Here is a 16,858-nt window from a genome sequence, read left to right as displayed (position 1 = left end):
ACAACATCGCATTTTTGGGGGCTGGAGTCTAAATCTGACATTTATTCAGCAGCCCACTTATGTTCTCTCAAAATTCTTAGTAGCAGGATGCAAGGAGGTAATTTCCATTCCTTCAGGTAATGAAATTGGTGTGAGTTGGACTGAAGTGTAATTCACAACAGTTTTTTTTTTTATTTATCTTCCCTCAGAATTGCCAATCATATTTTGTCTACCTGGGAATTGAAATTCCCCACACCAATGCACTATCCATCTTCATTTGACGGCTGCGGGTTTATGTATGGGCGTAGTAAAAAAAAAAGATTCATTACCTCTCTATCCTCCCATGATTTATGTGTTTAGTTAAAGGTTCCAAAGCCCATCTTCCAATAACCTGCTCCTAGTTTGTGGAGATAAAATACTTTATTCTTAGGATTACATAGACAGTAGTGATGAATGTATGTACAATACGAAAAGAGGTAAGTGCTGAAAACATTTGCTGACAGCTTTGCTTACTCTGCCGCGCAGGAGGAGATCAGTCCATTGGAAAATGCCATAGAAACGATGCAGTTGACCAATGAGAAGATTAGCAGCATGGTGCAAAGGCATCTCTCTGACCCCAACCTTCCCATCAACCCCCTCTCCATGCTGCTGAATGGAATTGTGGACCCAGCTGTTATGGGTGGTTTTACCAACTATGAGAAGGTATCGATCATGAGAAAACTCTTGAATTTATTGCTTTGTATCACTTGACTCTTACTTTGACGTTTGTGAGATGAACATTTTCACGATCCTATGATTCTTACAATGAAAACATGAGATTTATTTGTTCTCAAAATGTCCTTTATAGGTCCCGTGTATAAGATTTAGATGAAATTGGAACATAAAATCCTAACACTGATGTTTTTTGGGGTTTTTTTTGGCTGTATGTATAAATAGTTGTTTCCATTACCACAGAATGAGCCCCTATATTTACATCAGGGACCTTTTGCATTTTAATGATAATGAAAGGCTACCATAGATATCTTCTCCTACATGTTAGGAAGGGAAGCTACAATATGCAACGTCACCAAGAGATTTTGTAAAATAGTACACTCTGCACCTTTCATTTTTTGCTCTAGTAATTTGAGCATGAAAGGTAACTCAACCATGGGAATAGTATTTGTGGTTGAGAGCATTTAGAAAAGCCAGTAAATACCTAAATAGTAAGTTTTTAGTTTGTGTGTTTTTTGGGTCAAACTAATAAGGTAATTATACACCTCAACAGTTTAATTGGTGCTAATTCACATGGACAACATTGTTCCTGGGCTATGATGCGTATAATAAATGTATTAAATTCCTTTGAGGTTTTTACGACAGACATAGTAAGTGTGAACAGATATTGACTGAAAATGAAATCGTACTGTTTTGTGATGACTTGCAATGGTACTGTTGATTCTGTTCTATTCATTGAAACACAAAAGCTTTTTATGAAGTAAAAGTTTGAAGTAAAAAATGTTTGATGAGAAAAAAAAAATAGTGCCAGATGGTTTTCCAGCATAAGTTACCACCTGGAATCAAATTCATATTGGTCCTGTTGAAACTGTGCCGTATACATCAGGGAGTGAAATGTGAAATGTTTGCCCTCGGGTCACTTCATCATTTCAGTGAAACAGTGCAGTTGGTGGCGGAGAGGCAGATGTCTTGACAAACTATTGCTCATCTTACGAATCCCCTTGTATTTGCTCTTGCTTCAATTCATTCAAACCAACTTACTCCCGTATCTTTTCTCCTTATTCCCCAGGCCTTCTTCAATGACAAGTACATGCAGGAACACCAGGAGGACGTTGAGAAGCTAGAAAAGCTGAAAGACCTTATTGCCTGGCAGGTGAGAGATCCGAATGGTCAGATTGGTCACCTGCAGTGTTCACTGGTTGTCTGTGATGAATTTCATCATATTCTCTAGTATTTTCTTTTGCCACTGCACATATAAAAGATATTGATTCAGTTGTATCACTGAGCATGAATTAGATGGGTTGGAGGAAGCATGAGAGTTATGGAAATGTGAATTAATTTCATGCCACTTGGCCTTTCATCATAATTGAGCTTTCTTAATTTGTGTAAATTTGCTTTGGGTTATTCCTCTTAGTGTGCCAGGTGATTAAAATGTATTGACCTTATATGCATAAATGATTAAAATTAAGAAGTTCACTAATTGAATCAACATAAGATATTTAGGAGCCAGCTACCAGCCAGTGTGATTTAACATCCCGAAGTCCTTAACGTGCTGTAGATGCACCAGAGACTATAAATGCTGTAGGAAAGTTATTTTATGGAATGTTGTCACTGCCATTTCTGCAAAATAGAGGAGCAAAATCACCCTGAAAAGGTTACAGCTGTAGATGTAATATCATATGAGGAACTTAAGAGTGTACTGGCAAGAGTGCTCAGTGACATAAAATGAAGTGAGCGAGAGTGCTGAAGCAAACATTCTGAAGTTTGTGGCGATGCTCTGTGGAGAGGGATCAGCACAGTAGTGTTTTAGTGTTTGTGGGCTTTGCACCATTACTGAGCCTGAAAGAAGTGCAAACACAGCAGACGAAATGTACGCGCACACATCTCAACATGTGCTGTTTAACAACTTACTTTGAAATTCAGCAGATCTGTAGTTCATTGGAAGCTGTTCCTTGATTCATGAACTAAAAAAGGACCGAGAAACACCTCCATTCTTTGGGATTTTGTTGTTTTCTTTCTTGCTTGCTTAATTGCTTATTGGTTTTGAAAGTGTCACTATGGCAGCATTTGCTGATAACTACTAAAAGGACTGTTTTGCCCTTTTTTTCCACTTCCACAAGTGAAGAATAAACTTAAGATCCTTGTGATGCTGCTGTGTTTGTGTATTTCACATTCTCTTACAGTGCTAGAATATTATTTATTTTCTTATTGAAGATCCTTTACTCAAAACAATTGTTAGAATTTACAGAAAGTCAGTGAAGAGCAGCATATGGCTTTCATTTTCTTTGAAGGAAGCGACTTTGACATTGACATTGACTAATAGTCAATATTATTTCGTTTTTTTTGTCTTGGTTGTTTTGGAAATGCGCAGAGTGGTCATTTGATGATCACATGACACATATATCTCTGAAAATGAGTAAAAAAACTGTATTTTTGGGGAAGTGTCCCTCTTAGTATTTTTGATTGTCCTCAGAGAGCGTTACTCTCGAGCTGATCATTTAAATCACTGACTATCGTAGTGCAAGGATAGCGGTTCTGATGCAGAGTGGGAATGAAAGAGGCCCCTTTCTCTATATTACAAGTCATTGACCCATCTAAGCTATTATTGTAAGGTAAGAAAAAAATGCCTTGTGATGTTTTGGAAGTCATTATTTTTGTCTTGTGGCTCACCTTGAAGTCTAGCAGATATACAGTTGTTTTTTCTGCCTGCTTCCTATTGCTACTTGCCAGGAGGTTAATTGAATTTGCAACCGTGGTTTCTTTCTTTGTTGCTTAAAAATAGGGGATGTTTGCGTTCCATATCTCTGGTGGAACTCAAGTCTGAAAAGTTTGTGAAACGCTTTGTCCTTTTAAGACACAGTGATTCATGACAGAAGTATGTCTCGGTAGCGGCATCTGTTTTTTCATGATTACTGTCATAAAATAACCCATTTTCCTATTAGTTGATCCTTCAAGATTATCTTTGTGTCAATGTTGCAAAATGTAGGCACAACCTGACTGGAGTAGTTGACAAAGCAGGTGAAGGTACCCTAAAAATAAATGTGTCAGTACTTCATCACTGTGGGAGAGAAGCGAATCTCATAAATACATTATATCTGACACAGTTGGAGTGTATATTCTATCAGTTATTTTTATATTCATCTTGAAGGAAAAGCATTGAATAAGAATGTAAATGTAAAACAGACTTTTTTTTAAAAAAATATTTGTTTTGATTTAGAAGTCATTTCATCTGGAGAAAAACTAGTGCTAAAAATCACACTAGTGAAGTGTTGAAATGCTCATCCACCCACAATCCCCAGTGCTAATTAGCAGCAGCTCTGTTACACACACCAGTCCTACCAGTATGAGGATAATCACTTTGTCCTGGCAGCTGTGTCAAATTAAAAATGTCCCTCACATTCCCTCAAATAAGTCTTTGAAATTGTGGCAGTCTGTCTCCTTCATTTGACACTGAAGTTGTTTGGTGTGATCATTGCATCATCATCACAGACAAACGTCATGAATAAGGCAGAGATGTGTTTACAGCACCCACAGCAAAGAGATGAGTAAAGCGGAGTTGTTGATTTGAAACGCCGTCAGTTGTCTCCCTGCCAGAGCCGGCATGCTCGCTTATCACCCATCTTGAATTTGTCTAAATGAGACAAATGAGGATGAGACTGCTCCAAATTAAACAAGGAGGAATGAGCTAGCGTGAGCTGTTATTCTGAAATGCACATTGTCCTCGTCGACTAATTACAGAGGAAATGAGCCGCTGGAAATCAGGAAATTAAGTATTTTTAAAAGACTCCTTGACAAATATAAAGTAGGTATTTTCTCAGGTTTTTCTCATTCAAACTAGCAAACACAGTTCCTTAAATGTGTCATAAACTTCTCACAGCAGTGTTATCCAGTTTATATTAAGTTGTTAAGGTATTCTTAATTCAGTCACAAACCTGTGGCACCTGTTTTCACCAGGGCATCAACAACATATGTCCCTTTTTTTGTTTTTTTATTTGTCTCCAAAGAGTCGGTCTTGATTAATAGTCTGTCCAGCTCTCATCTGTCTGGGAACATCTCAAAGATCTTCATGAAAGGTGTCATCATAGTCTTACCACCAAACATTTCAGAGTCAGTGTGACTGAGACGCTGCGTTGCCATTTCTTTCATACTTCTCAGCTGATAGCAGTGGCATTTGCCCATTTATAATGGGGTCGCGGCTTCATTTGTCATCACTGCAAGTCTCCAAAGGGTGGCTTAAAACTCAGGTAGTAAGTTGTAATGCTGTGATGTGCATGGAGATATGACCAGGGGAAGGTGATATCATGTGACACCTGCGTTTGTGTATTTTGGATATACAGAAAAATCTTGATCATCCGTTTGTTTTTGTTACCGTGCTCCCCATGTTTAATATTTGTAATGCATCTTACTGGTTGCTTTTCTTTTAAGGCTTTGTTCTAAGCGTGGTAAAAACATGCACATTAAAACACAAGCACTTTATTTGTGCCTTACCAACTTTTATCCAAGTTGATCCATCGACCGAGAACATTTCTGGCTCGGCAGCTTCAGTTCCGCACCCTCTGGTTTATTTTGTATGTTTTGTGCTGGTAAATTAACTTGCACACACTAGGCTTGTCTGAATTGGTTTGCGATCAATTTAGTTTTATGTAAAATGTGGTTAAAGTGTCTTTATCTGGACATTGTTTGTATTTTATAAAGTTAATCATCTCCATTGATGACATAAAGAAAAGCTATGGCCTTGCCTTCTTGGTGAGTACCTCAGTATATCACACTTTTTTTTTTTAGGCATCTGGTATTCCAACTGCTAGTTTTTCCTATAAAAAAAATGTTTCCCTGTGTATACTATTATTTTGCAGCATGCACTGTTCAACTTTGTAAGATTAGCTTGAGAATGGAAACTGCAAACCATGCAGGATTTTATAAATGCAGCTGCAGGTCTCCATTGTGTAATTATAAGCACTTAGCATCAGCCTTGCACAAGGTAATATCTCTTACTGTTATCCCCAAATCATCAATGTGTTGTCTCTGTTTGACTGCTGATGAGGAATAAAACTTTTTGGAAAATTTATAACAAGTAATTAAACTACTGAGAGAGGGTGCATGTGCATGCGTGCATGTCTGTATGTATTGGTGTTTGCAACCTTGAGCCAAAGTGTCTTCCATAATGAGCTTATCTCCATGCAGCCACCTAGCAGATTTCTGTTGCCATGCCACCACTCAGTCGCATTCAATCATTCTAAGGTCTATAAAAAGATGTGGGTATCCTGGGAGAACTGAATCTTGCCTCAGCTTTCACTCTCACTACCTTTTCTTTCTCTTTCTGTATTTTTTGGCCTTCTGACTCCTCTGATTCCTCCTTTCTCCTCCTTTTCACCATTTCCCTTTCTACCTCTTTCATCCTTCAACTTTTTTTTTTTCTGTCAGCCTAGTCCTCTCTGCACCTCTCTCCTCTAAGAGATCCCAGTGGTGATGATGGAGCTCCTTGATACAAGAGGAAATCCTTGCGGGGTGTCTGTAGCCTCCTCTCATTTATCTTTCTGTACCAAAGCTTTGGTGTTTTGGAGCACAGTAAATAAACATTCAGTGAGAGAAAGATTCTGGATTTTTGCTGCTATGATACAAGTTCACCAACTGTTTTCAAGCTGCTCACTCTTTGCTTCTCCCTAATGCGTCAGTGTAGCCATGGCTGAAAACTTCTCTCTGTTATGAAGCCCTCCACATATGGAAATCCCTTTGTTAATAAAACATGTAACGTTTGTGATGATTACACAAGGTTGCATCAGTGAGTTGGTGTTGTGTGGTGACTGAGTGAAGACAGTTTTTGATAGAACATACTGTGGAGGGGCAGTTTGCCCTCAGAGGAAAGGAAGAAAGGCAAGCAAGCTTGAGGGAATCAGAGTTTAACACACACACACACACACACACACACACAGTCTTCTTGTTACTGGTCCACATACTTCACACACTTCTTTGTACTCAGAGCAGAGCCTTTGTTCCATTTGTTGAGAGCTGAGGTGAATTTGTTAGCCGTAAAAGCAACTGTACTTAGAATGAAGATGCACTCTGCACATCAGTGTTTCCTTGTTTGTGCAAATGCCTTACTTTGACCCGGGTGAATTAATATTAATGTTGAACTGAATTCCATTGGTAATGTGTTTTTTATTATTATTTTAGCATAAAAGTGTTCCTTTTTTATTTTCACTTTCAACAGTGTTTCATGCATTTTTTTTTTTAAAAAAAAGGTCTGTTATTGCCAATCCTAACTGTAACATATTTGCTGGTTTCTGGTGAAGCTATTGTGCAATTCTGCTCTACCCGACCACAGCCAAAGATGGCGTGTAAAACAAAAACACCACCTTGAGATTTGAACCAGCAGGAACAAAAGGAGAAACACTCACTCCCCAAGGGATGATGCTCGCCTTTTTGTCCGATTAGTCAGCAAAGCTTGCCAACATAGAATGTGGCACTGGGGTTTTCTAATTACTGGTTTTCAGCAGTTTTACTCTCGCCACCTCTCTCCTGCTCTCTCTCTCTCTTTCTACCTGAAATGCACCTGTTAAAATGTTGTTAATCACCAGCTGTTTGCAGTGTGAGAGGCAGCAATGTGCCTAAAAGGTGAATTGCAGTGCTATCTGCATCAGAGGTGAAGCCGAAAATATCCACTACATGCAGTGCATACCTGTATTTTGTCAATGTTCTCTTGTGTTGTGATGAGTTGATGTTGGTTTGGGGTGGATGGGGAGGAGGTGTCATGGCAACAGCCTTCTGTATAATCTACTATCATCTCTGATATTCCCTCCTTGTGCACACGGCCACACTTGACATGATTTACATTCACTGGTGCTGCTGAGTAAGCACTGCCAGGGGGCCGAAGGTCATGTGCATTAAATCGGATATACGTGCTAGCGTAATCCTCCAATGACAGAAGAACCACAGTGCAGCTAACCTCGCATGTCCCAAGGGTATATACTGTATAAAGGTTTTTTTGCATTGCTGTTTTGATCTGCTAGATCCCGCACCTTGCTGAAGGTGTTCGCATTCACGGAGAAAAGGTCACGGAGGCACTGAGGCCTTTCCATGACCGCCTGGAGGCCTGCTTCAAGCAGCTGCGGGAGAAGGTTGAGAAACAGTACGGCGCAAAGTCCCTGGTAAGAGTTTTTACCTGCTCATGACCTTTTTCGGTTTCATCAAAACTGCTGTGCAGCTTTGTGCGGCAATTACTCAGCACTCATTTTTGATGTTGTTTCATTTTCATGAAAAATAACCTCACTTTAAAAGAAAATCTCATAGTCATTCTCTAATGTTCTGTATAAGAAGACAAGTATACCAACCCAAGAGATAGTCATGTGTCGTTTCTCTGCTCCCTCTTTAAACTATAACTGTCCATATCACTTAATTTTAAACTGAGACAGTGTATAAAAAAGTGGCATCTTCCGGTTTGCTGATTGAGGACCACCAGAAAATAAGAATATATTTAATAGCCTCTAGGGGGCGACTCTGCTTGTTGCTAAAAGTTTATTTGATTGGAAACCTATGGGGAAATGAGCCTCCTTCTCACTTGATTTATAACATTTGTTAACATTTTCCTGAGGAGTTCATGGTCTCAATCTTGATTTCCAGGTATTCTTCTTTAACAGAGCTTGGTGTCAGTTGTTGTAAATTTCTAAATTAGGGGTCGTCTTTCAACTCAAAGGTTGTGGGTTTGATTCCCTGCTCCGCTAGTCTAAATGCCGATGTGTCCTCGGGCAATACGGCAGCCTGTGAATGCGTATGAAAGATGAGTGATAGGAAAAGCACTGCACACAGATGTGATCTGTATGAAAGTGTAAGTGAATGATTGAATGGCAAAACCGTCATGTAAAGTGGCTCTGAGTGGTCATCAAGACTAGAAAAGTGCTATATAAATACAAACCATTTACCATAAATTATGTTCCCGTATAGAGGAATATTGAAGATATAGCACGGAACATATGAGTGGACACCAGTGTGATTGACAGCTGATGTCATGCAAACGGAGCCTGGCTGCAGGAAACATCTGGTTGCAAAACCTCACTGTGGCTCTGGGCAATGTCACTGCTGCTTACCAGAAACAACTTTATTAACACAGGAATGGTTGTGCTTATGAGGATATTTATAAATGCTGCAAATGTATTTGAGTTTTCTCTACATTTACAGTAAAACCTCCATAGATCTTACAGTAGACTCCTGAACAGGAGTATCTGCCACCTCGGTCCTTCATTACAGCTCTAATTGTTTGCTTGGCCAAACAAAAAAAAACTTCCTACCCCCACCTTGCCTGAGGTATAGGACTCTTCACTCAATTGAAAGGGAGAGGACAGTGACCTTTCAAACATTAAAAAAAAAAAAATCCATCCCCAGGGTCAGATAATAAGGTTATCCTAATGAATGTTCTTTCTTTACTCTGAAAGACTCTTAAAATGCAGGACTCATCATTAAAGCTGCTGACACCAAATGATTTTGCTGCGTTTGAAGGTCTGTTAATGTATATATACTGAGAGAAACACTGCTGTCCTTTTAATCCGTCCATGTTAACTCCCATACTGAATCTCCCTTTGTCTCAGTATGTGCAGCAGGCAAACACCAAGTGTATGACTTAACAGTTTGAGAGTAACAAGGACATTGTGAGCTATATAGCTCGGGGAATGTACTGAATGAATAAGGTATTATTCCTGCACCTTGAAAAGATGTACATTCTTATTCACAATATAATTGATTATTTTTGTAAAGTATGAAGTAAAAAGAAATGTGGGCTGTTATGTCTGGAAACTGCAGTTTGAGGTACATTGTATTACATCATGGCACACAGGTCCTTAAGATCCATAGATGCCCCCATGAGTTAGTTAAAATATGTTATTTTTGTAATCTTGTGACACAAACTTAACAAATGAGGCAGCAGGAGATCAGCAGCTCCCATATCGCTTCAAGCTAAAAATGCAGATTTTTCACTATGGACTATGGTGCAGAGGAGAGTGACCATTAGACCTCAAAGAGACAGTGACTTTTAACATGAATCTTCCCTGTACGTTTCTCTGCTGTGTTAGCCGGCAGCTGATGAGCGGCGGGGGTCTCGCCCACACTCCATGGTGCGTTCCTTCACCATGCCCTCTTCCCAGAGGCCGCTGTCCGTGGCTTCGGTCAACTCCATTTCCTCTGACAACTCCCCGTCCAGACCAGGCTCAGATGGGTAACACAATTCTTCATGGCATACAATACAGTAGAACCTGGTCAAGTTTAAGAAATGTTTTCAAGCTATTGTCAGTAATTTGGTAGGCTAGTCTCAGGTCTAATACGTGTATAGAGATTTGCATTTTGATTTTATTTGAAGAGAATTGCTCAGGATGTGTAAGGTTTTTATTGTTTTCATGAAGAATGTGTATCTGTTATGTTAGAGTAAATACTTAGCACTTTAAATTCCATGATATGTATAAACACACTATTAGCTATTGTAGTTATTCCTATCAATTAGAATTGGAATTTGAGGCCATATCCAAGTCTTTACTGTTGTTAAATAAGTACATACAGAGAATGTTTTGCATCCCCGGCCAGCAGAGTACTGACAACTGCTTCAAGGGCAAAGAGATTGATAGACAAAAATCCCATTGTCTTTTCTCCAGTTTTGCCCTGGAGCCTCTCCTGCCAAAGAAGCTGCACACCAAGTCCCAGGACAAGCTGGACCGCGACGAGTCTGAAAGGGAGCGCAAAGAGAAAAAGAAGGAGAAGAGGAACAGTAAGCACCAGGAGATCTTTGATAAGGAGATGAAGACCACGGAGATCCAACTGCAGCAGCCACCTGAGGCTGTCATACTTTCAGAGACGGTATTTTCTTTTTGTCTCTACCCATTAGTAATCCATCTTCTCTCTGTCTGTTGCTTTTCTGAATCCTTCTTTATTCTCGTGTGCTTCGTTTCTTGTTTTATCTGTCCTGCTCTATTGCTTATATATCGTGGTTAGGATTAAGGAGGAAAATGAGGAAGATAGTGGTAGTGTTAGTGGTAAGTTTGAAGCTTAGTACTCACTCTCAGGCAGCATCATCATATTCATTTCTTAATGGTGTTCAAAGCACAATGTGTAAAGAGTGCGATTTGTGTTGTTGTTGGTGTTATTACTCTACCTCTGTTTGATAATGGGCTCTGTCAAGCAAAGCTATCAGACTTGACTGATAGGAAGTGTCTGTGTGTATACGTAGCTCAAGGGTCAGGAGGGTGTAAGAAGGATCTGTCCTGTCAAATAATAGCTGAATAACTGGGTTTTTTTGAGCAGTGGAATTCATTTCTGAAACATTGTACATAGGCACTAATTTGTGTTTTCTATCAGAGATCAACCTGCTTTGACAAGTGCAATGTTGTCTGTCTTCACATAAAATAAATAATTGTCTGTGTGCGGTGTAGGAATGTCAATGTGTGATGCAAGATCTAAACACCACCACACTGAGTCACGAGGGTGATCGGCTTAATCAGTGTTGTGTGAACTTGCATCTAATGGATATTTGTTTCTATTTAAAAGAAACACACCACAGATTTATTTAGATGTGATAAAAAAAAAAAAAAACTTTTCACACTTATTGAATTTCTTGCTTGTTTGTTCACAAGCTCAAATGGGTGGATTATCACTAAATTTGCTGAGCACGTGCTCCCAAAGCCGGCATCATTTCCATTATTGACCTTCCAATAGCTTTTCTTTGTTTAGCATAAGTCAGTGACATTTCTATTGTTTGTGATAACCAGTGAACCTCTGACCTTAGCCATATTTTCTACTCATTTCAAGTCTTTTATTTATCATTATTTTCTTATTTCCCCCCAAACTTTCTACCATTCACTGCATTCACTCCTTCACTAATCTACTCTCTACTCCTCTCACTGGTTCTCTTTTTCTCCCTCCCCTCTGTCTGCTGCTCATGTCCTCTTCACCCCGCTGTGTCCATTATAGCAGAGGTATCACCCTGTTCTGCATGCCCAGTGGGAATGTTCCCTGGCTAACTGCATTAAGATAAGCACAAAGATGAGATCCAAAGGTGGGGGGTTGGTGAGGGCCCTGACAGTGGTGGAGCCGTCTGGTTTGTGATATGAGCTTCCTGCCTCGGGTCAAGGGGACAAGCACCCTGGAGTCTCTGGTGGTCACCAAGCAGTAGCAGGAGATAGGAACCATCTGGAACACTGGAAAATAAAGGAAATTGCTTCTGCACTTAATACAAATATCTGTTTTGAAAATGAATAATAGTGTGTGTTTTCAGTGCTGTTTGTTTGCTTTGACCCTGAACAGTTACAAAGCTATTTGTTCTATTTGTGTGGAAAAGCCCTCACTACATGTACAGTATGTTTTCATATTTAAACACCAGCTATTATAAAGCAAGGAGGAAGCAGGAAGTTCTTAAGAATACAAATATGCAACTCAAAATATCTATGAGTATACAGAAAGTAAAAAAAGTATTTCTACACTCAAACCATTTGTTAACCATGTTATTTTAGATTTTTGTAATTTGCTCTTTACATAGTTTCTCATTGAGTGCTCAGTGATAACATCTACTCTGCTTTTTCTTTATATATCTTCACACAGATCAGTCCCTTGCGGCCTCAGAGGCCAAGGAGTCAAGTTCTCAGCCAGATCGGGGGAGACCGCCGCCTCTCGGTGTCCCCAGGGCCCCCTTCTTCCTCCAACTCCTCTGCCTCGCCGGGACCCCCACCCATCACGCCCAGGAGCAAACTCTCCTTTAGTACACTGCACGCTGTTTCCAGTAAGAAGAAGTTTATAATCTTTGCGCTCACTCACACTCGGATCGCTCAATAATACTGCCATGCACAGTAAAGTCAAGCGTTGGTTGTAGATTCACTACACCATTTAACTGCTCTATACTGACTGCTCTTGCGTCAGTATAGAAGAACTAGCAAACAGTGGGTTTATTGAGTGAAGTGGGTCTTGACTGTGAACCCACTTTCAGCCTGTTATTATTGGTTTCACGTTGACCTGTTATGTCACTTTAGGTGGCAGTTAGTTGGTACCAAGCATCTTTTCTGTGTCTTGCTACCTATTGGTAGAAAGACACAGAACTTGCTCTCTTCTTCAGTCCAAAAATTCCAACCACATTATCTGGATGTGTTAGTCCAACTGTCATTCGTATTAATGTGTTTACCAGTTTACCCCAACAAAATATGTAAATTGACTTGCTGTTAGCACATACTGCGGTACATGGATACTCTCAAACATAGTGCAACTGTATGTGTTATACATCTACACTTCTATAATTCACCATGCAAATTAAAACTGTCAGCACCACAGATTTACCTCTAAATCTGTCTCTTTATGGCTGTGCTCGTGCTAACACCAGGATCACACATAATGGCTGTGTGTGTTAACTTGCTCGTTAAGCGTGCTCATTACTAAAGCAAAGAGCCTGCAATTACTGCGTGAGATTTATTCAACTTCTTTGCATTGTGATACAGACACTGCTAAAAAGTGACACGTATTGCTTTCTCTCACACAGGCTCATAGAGGGCAATTTTAAAGAGGCGTTTAATGACGCGACTGAACGACTTTCATCCGGTTATTGTCGACATTTCAGTATTTCATGTCTGTGAAGTTGGAGCTTTTCAAGAAAAAATGTGTAAAAAAAAAAAGTGTGCAGCAGACGTCCAGTAGATCAAACTCCGAAAACTGGAGGCAACACAGCGGTTGCATATGAAAGCTTGAAGTCTTTTGTCTCACACTGATATTATCTGGGTTGCCTAAGATGCAGATTACTAGGTTTTTGTATCTTCTCAGGGAAGTTCTCATTTAAGTGCCGACATTTGTCTTTCTTAAATTGTAATTGTCACTAATTCTCCTTGCTCTGTTTTTCTATAAACTCATAATTAGTCTTGGAAGATGGAACTGAAATTGCAGACCTGCTGTTTAATAAACAGTAATACATTTTGATGATGAATGTGAGCTGATGAACCCCGTGCAGGTCTGGAGCTGAACGGGATGGGCCACTCTGACAAGGGTGAAACTCCTCCTCCGCTGCCTCTGAAAGGCAGCACGGCTGATTACGGCAACCTGCTAGATAATCAAGACTTGACGAGTCCCACGACACCTCCGCCACCTCCGCCACATCAAAGGGTAGGTTGTTTTAATTAGGCCTGAGAGGAGCTCCTTAATGATACTGGCCACTTATAATAAAACAAGATGCTGCTACACTCATTTGACATTTTAGTAAACCTCATCCACAGTCCCCTGACCCCGCACACTCATGACATTCATGTCTCTGTGTGTGCGTGTTCTGAGTGTGTGTTTTACACTTGTACTCCATGCATGCTTCATCCTGGTAATCTGTGTCACAGGCGAGTGTGCGCATCCGTCAGTCTGCAGGGAAGAACTGTCCAGTGTCCACCCTGTGGTTATTTATTTTTGCTCCCCTCCAGCCAGACCCCGGCGCTCAGACGTGATTGATTGGATGATTACTTTAGCTCTTACATCCATCAGGAGCTCGCCCGCTGTTAATAAGCGGCTCATCTCTTCACACTCAGCCACGCCGTCTACGCTGGCCGCCTTCTCTCCTCGCCACTCTGTTAACTAATCTTATTTATCCACTGTCACAGCCCGCGGACAGGTAGTAAGACGAAGCCTGGGCACACGCACATACACGCACACACACGCACAGTGTGACAGCAGACTGACAGCAGTGTAGCGAGAGCAGATGTTCTTTATTTACAGTCCTTAATGTAGGCAGAAGTGAGGTCATTGACAAGCATTGTTCTTTGTCTGTTGTAAACTCGGGTGTTTTTTGGAAGGATGTGTAGGCTAAGGGACACATTTCACACATTTTTTTTTCTGTCAAATCAACTTTTCCAAGTATCTCAGCAGTTTAAGTTCCTGAAATACCACATGGTTACAATGGATGTTAATAAAAAAAAACAGTTTGTGTTAAGGCTTCCCTTAGGCAATGCAGACATGGCTCAATAGGAGACCGAACCAAGTATAATTTGGTTTCGCAAAAATTCATTATTTCAAACAAAAGAAAAGGGATAAAATAGATCAAATAAAAATAACAGCACTGCTGGTAACTTCAAACCAACTGAAGTGTTATAGTGTTATGTAAACTGAGGAGAAAAATCTAAGCCATCGTTAAACTAATCTGATGAGGGAGCAATGGACAACTAGTAACAGCTAGAAACATGATAGTTTCTTAAGACTTAAACAATTGTCTGTTACATTAAAAAACGTTGTCAAATGAGTTCAATCCTGATTAAGCCTATTAGCTCCTCATGATTCTCTCTGTGTTTCTCAATATAGTGGTGTCAACCGGCGGCATTCCCTTGCTGCACACAGGAAGTGATTTTTATGTATGTCAAGGCAACAACAACTTGCCCCTGTGCTGCGGCTGTATACACACAAACACGTATTATTATGTCACATTGTTTCTGCTCACAAATAGAGGCAGAATAAGAACAACAACAACAAAAATCACCAATAATTACCCTTTGCTGCTTTACGAATGAAATATGAACATTTTTAATAAAAGATTAGAATCTCAAACCACCCCGACATTAACAGCTTTGATGTTAGTGTTAGATGTTGCTTTCAGAGCAGGTTACTACATAATATCAATCTAAACGTGGCCCGAGTCACATAATTAACTTTGGTACAGTGATTTAGTGTTTGTTTGATATTTAAAAAAGCCACAGATTCTTGCTTGAGAAAGTCTGTCTCTTGCCCCTTCTGTTTAGTACAGTCATGCAGACGGCACGATGTGATTGGCTGAGGCTCAACATGAAGTCTGACAAACATTCAGTATGACACTTAATCTGTCATACAGGGTTTGTGAGCTGATCCTGGCATTTGTTTTTGTATTAAATGTCCCGTCAATCATTTTTGGAGGGATGGCAGCTTTTAATCTGAATTTAAAATGAATAAATAAATAATAATAATGCTTTTTTTCTTTTCTTTTTTTGTGAAAAGACAAGTTGTCTTGACTTGAGCAAAATCTCATCCTTGTCTTGTTGCAACACTTTGTCTTGTTGCAGCACGTTCCGCCTCCTTTGCCGAGCAAGACCCCTCCTCCACCTCCTCCCAAGACCACCAGGAAGCAGGCGTCCATCGATTCAGGAATTGTACAGTAAACAAAGACACTGACAGTAGGACCAAACAACACACTGACAACACAACAAAAGTTCCCCCTGAAAAGCGGCCGTTGTTACCCACACATTCCTCGCTCCCCATCCTAGCTTGACAAGATGAATACCTCACTTCAGCCCGCCCCTTTTCTTATCGTCCCTTTTTCATTTCTCCTCCCGCCCCTCAGTTTGACGACGACACAGTCTGCAACAGGGAGCATGTTGCACAAACGAGTAGTCACTGAATTTGCAGATGCCACTTCGAGACGTTACCTTGACATGAGATTGTGTTCAGACAAATAAGCTCCGACCAGCAGCTTCTCTCATACTGACCCTCCCTCTCTCTCTCTCTCTCTCTCTCTCTCGAGTATATGAGAGTGCATATCTCATTAAAACCTAAGTTCTATATCTTTTTATTCCCACTATGTACAGAGGTTTGTATATATGTTTTGATTTTATTTCAGGTTTTTCACATGTGACTTTATCTCGACTCTTTTTGTATTAACACACCATTAGATTATGTGGCATTTATATGAAACAAAAAGGGCCTGGAGGATTTGAATTGACAGGGACTTGACAGTGTTCGTGTGAGCTTCTGTCATGGATTTTACTGGTTGAATTTGTGGAGTGCACATGCATTTAACTCATTATCACATTATCATCCTCGTTCAGACCTTGTCCTACGTTGCTGTAACCCTGGATTTCCATTATATTGACTGTTCCCAGGTTCACTACTGACATCACTTCTGAATAAACTATTAAATATGTGTATTTTTAAGAAAAGTAATGATTTTGCTTCATGATTTTTTCCTCCACAGCGTCCGATACAGGAAACGCACTGATGGTGCTTCCACTGAACACAGCCATGACAACTGTGACAAAGGCATTTTATAGTGGGACCTGCTCCACAGTGTGGTAACCTTTAGACTAATGCAGTCTCATTCACATAATGTATCTACTCACTCGGTGACCATTTCTCTTATTCAGCGTTGTAAGTGTGAATTTGGAACGTGGCCCGTATTCAAATAATAGTCGTGCAGCATCGATGAGGCGACAGAGCGCTG

At 40.1% G+C, this 16,858-nt stretch overlaps 1 protein-coding gene across 2 annotated transcripts in view; it reads left to right on the top strand.

The window, feature by feature from the left end:
• Window positions 1-16,577, top strand: part of dock1 (dedicator of cytokinesis 1) — a 176,694-nt gene extending 160,117 nt beyond the window's left edge. For both annotated transcript variants that reach the window (XM_044014605.1, XM_044014604.1), the window contains exons 45-52: window positions 505-681; window positions 1,760-1,843; window positions 7,698-7,835; window positions 9,750-9,892; window positions 10,323-10,524; window positions 12,262-12,439; window positions 13,649-13,800; window positions 15,705-16,577. In XM_044014605.1, coding sequence (XP_043870540.1) covers window positions 505-681; window positions 1,760-1,843; window positions 7,698-7,835; window positions 9,750-9,892; window positions 10,323-10,524; window positions 12,262-12,439; window positions 13,649-13,800; window positions 15,705-15,800 — 1,170 coding nt within the window. In that variant the 3' untranslated portion in view covers window positions 15,801-16,577. The remainder of the gene's footprint in view (window positions 1-504; window positions 682-1,759; window positions 1,844-7,697; window positions 7,836-9,749; window positions 9,893-10,322; window positions 10,525-12,261; window positions 12,440-13,648; window positions 13,801-15,704) is intronic.
• The last annotated feature ends 281 nt before the right edge of the window (window positions 16,578-16,858 follow it).

The sequence above is a fragment of the Solea senegalensis genome, linkage group LG18 (genome assembly GCF_019176455.1).
Source record: "Solea senegalensis isolate Sse05_10M linkage group LG18, IFAPA_SoseM_1, whole genome shotgun sequence".
NCBI lineage: Eukaryota > Metazoa > Chordata > Actinopteri > Pleuronectiformes > Soleidae > Solea > Solea senegalensis.
This window is presented reverse-complemented; position numbering and strand designations above follow the sequence as displayed.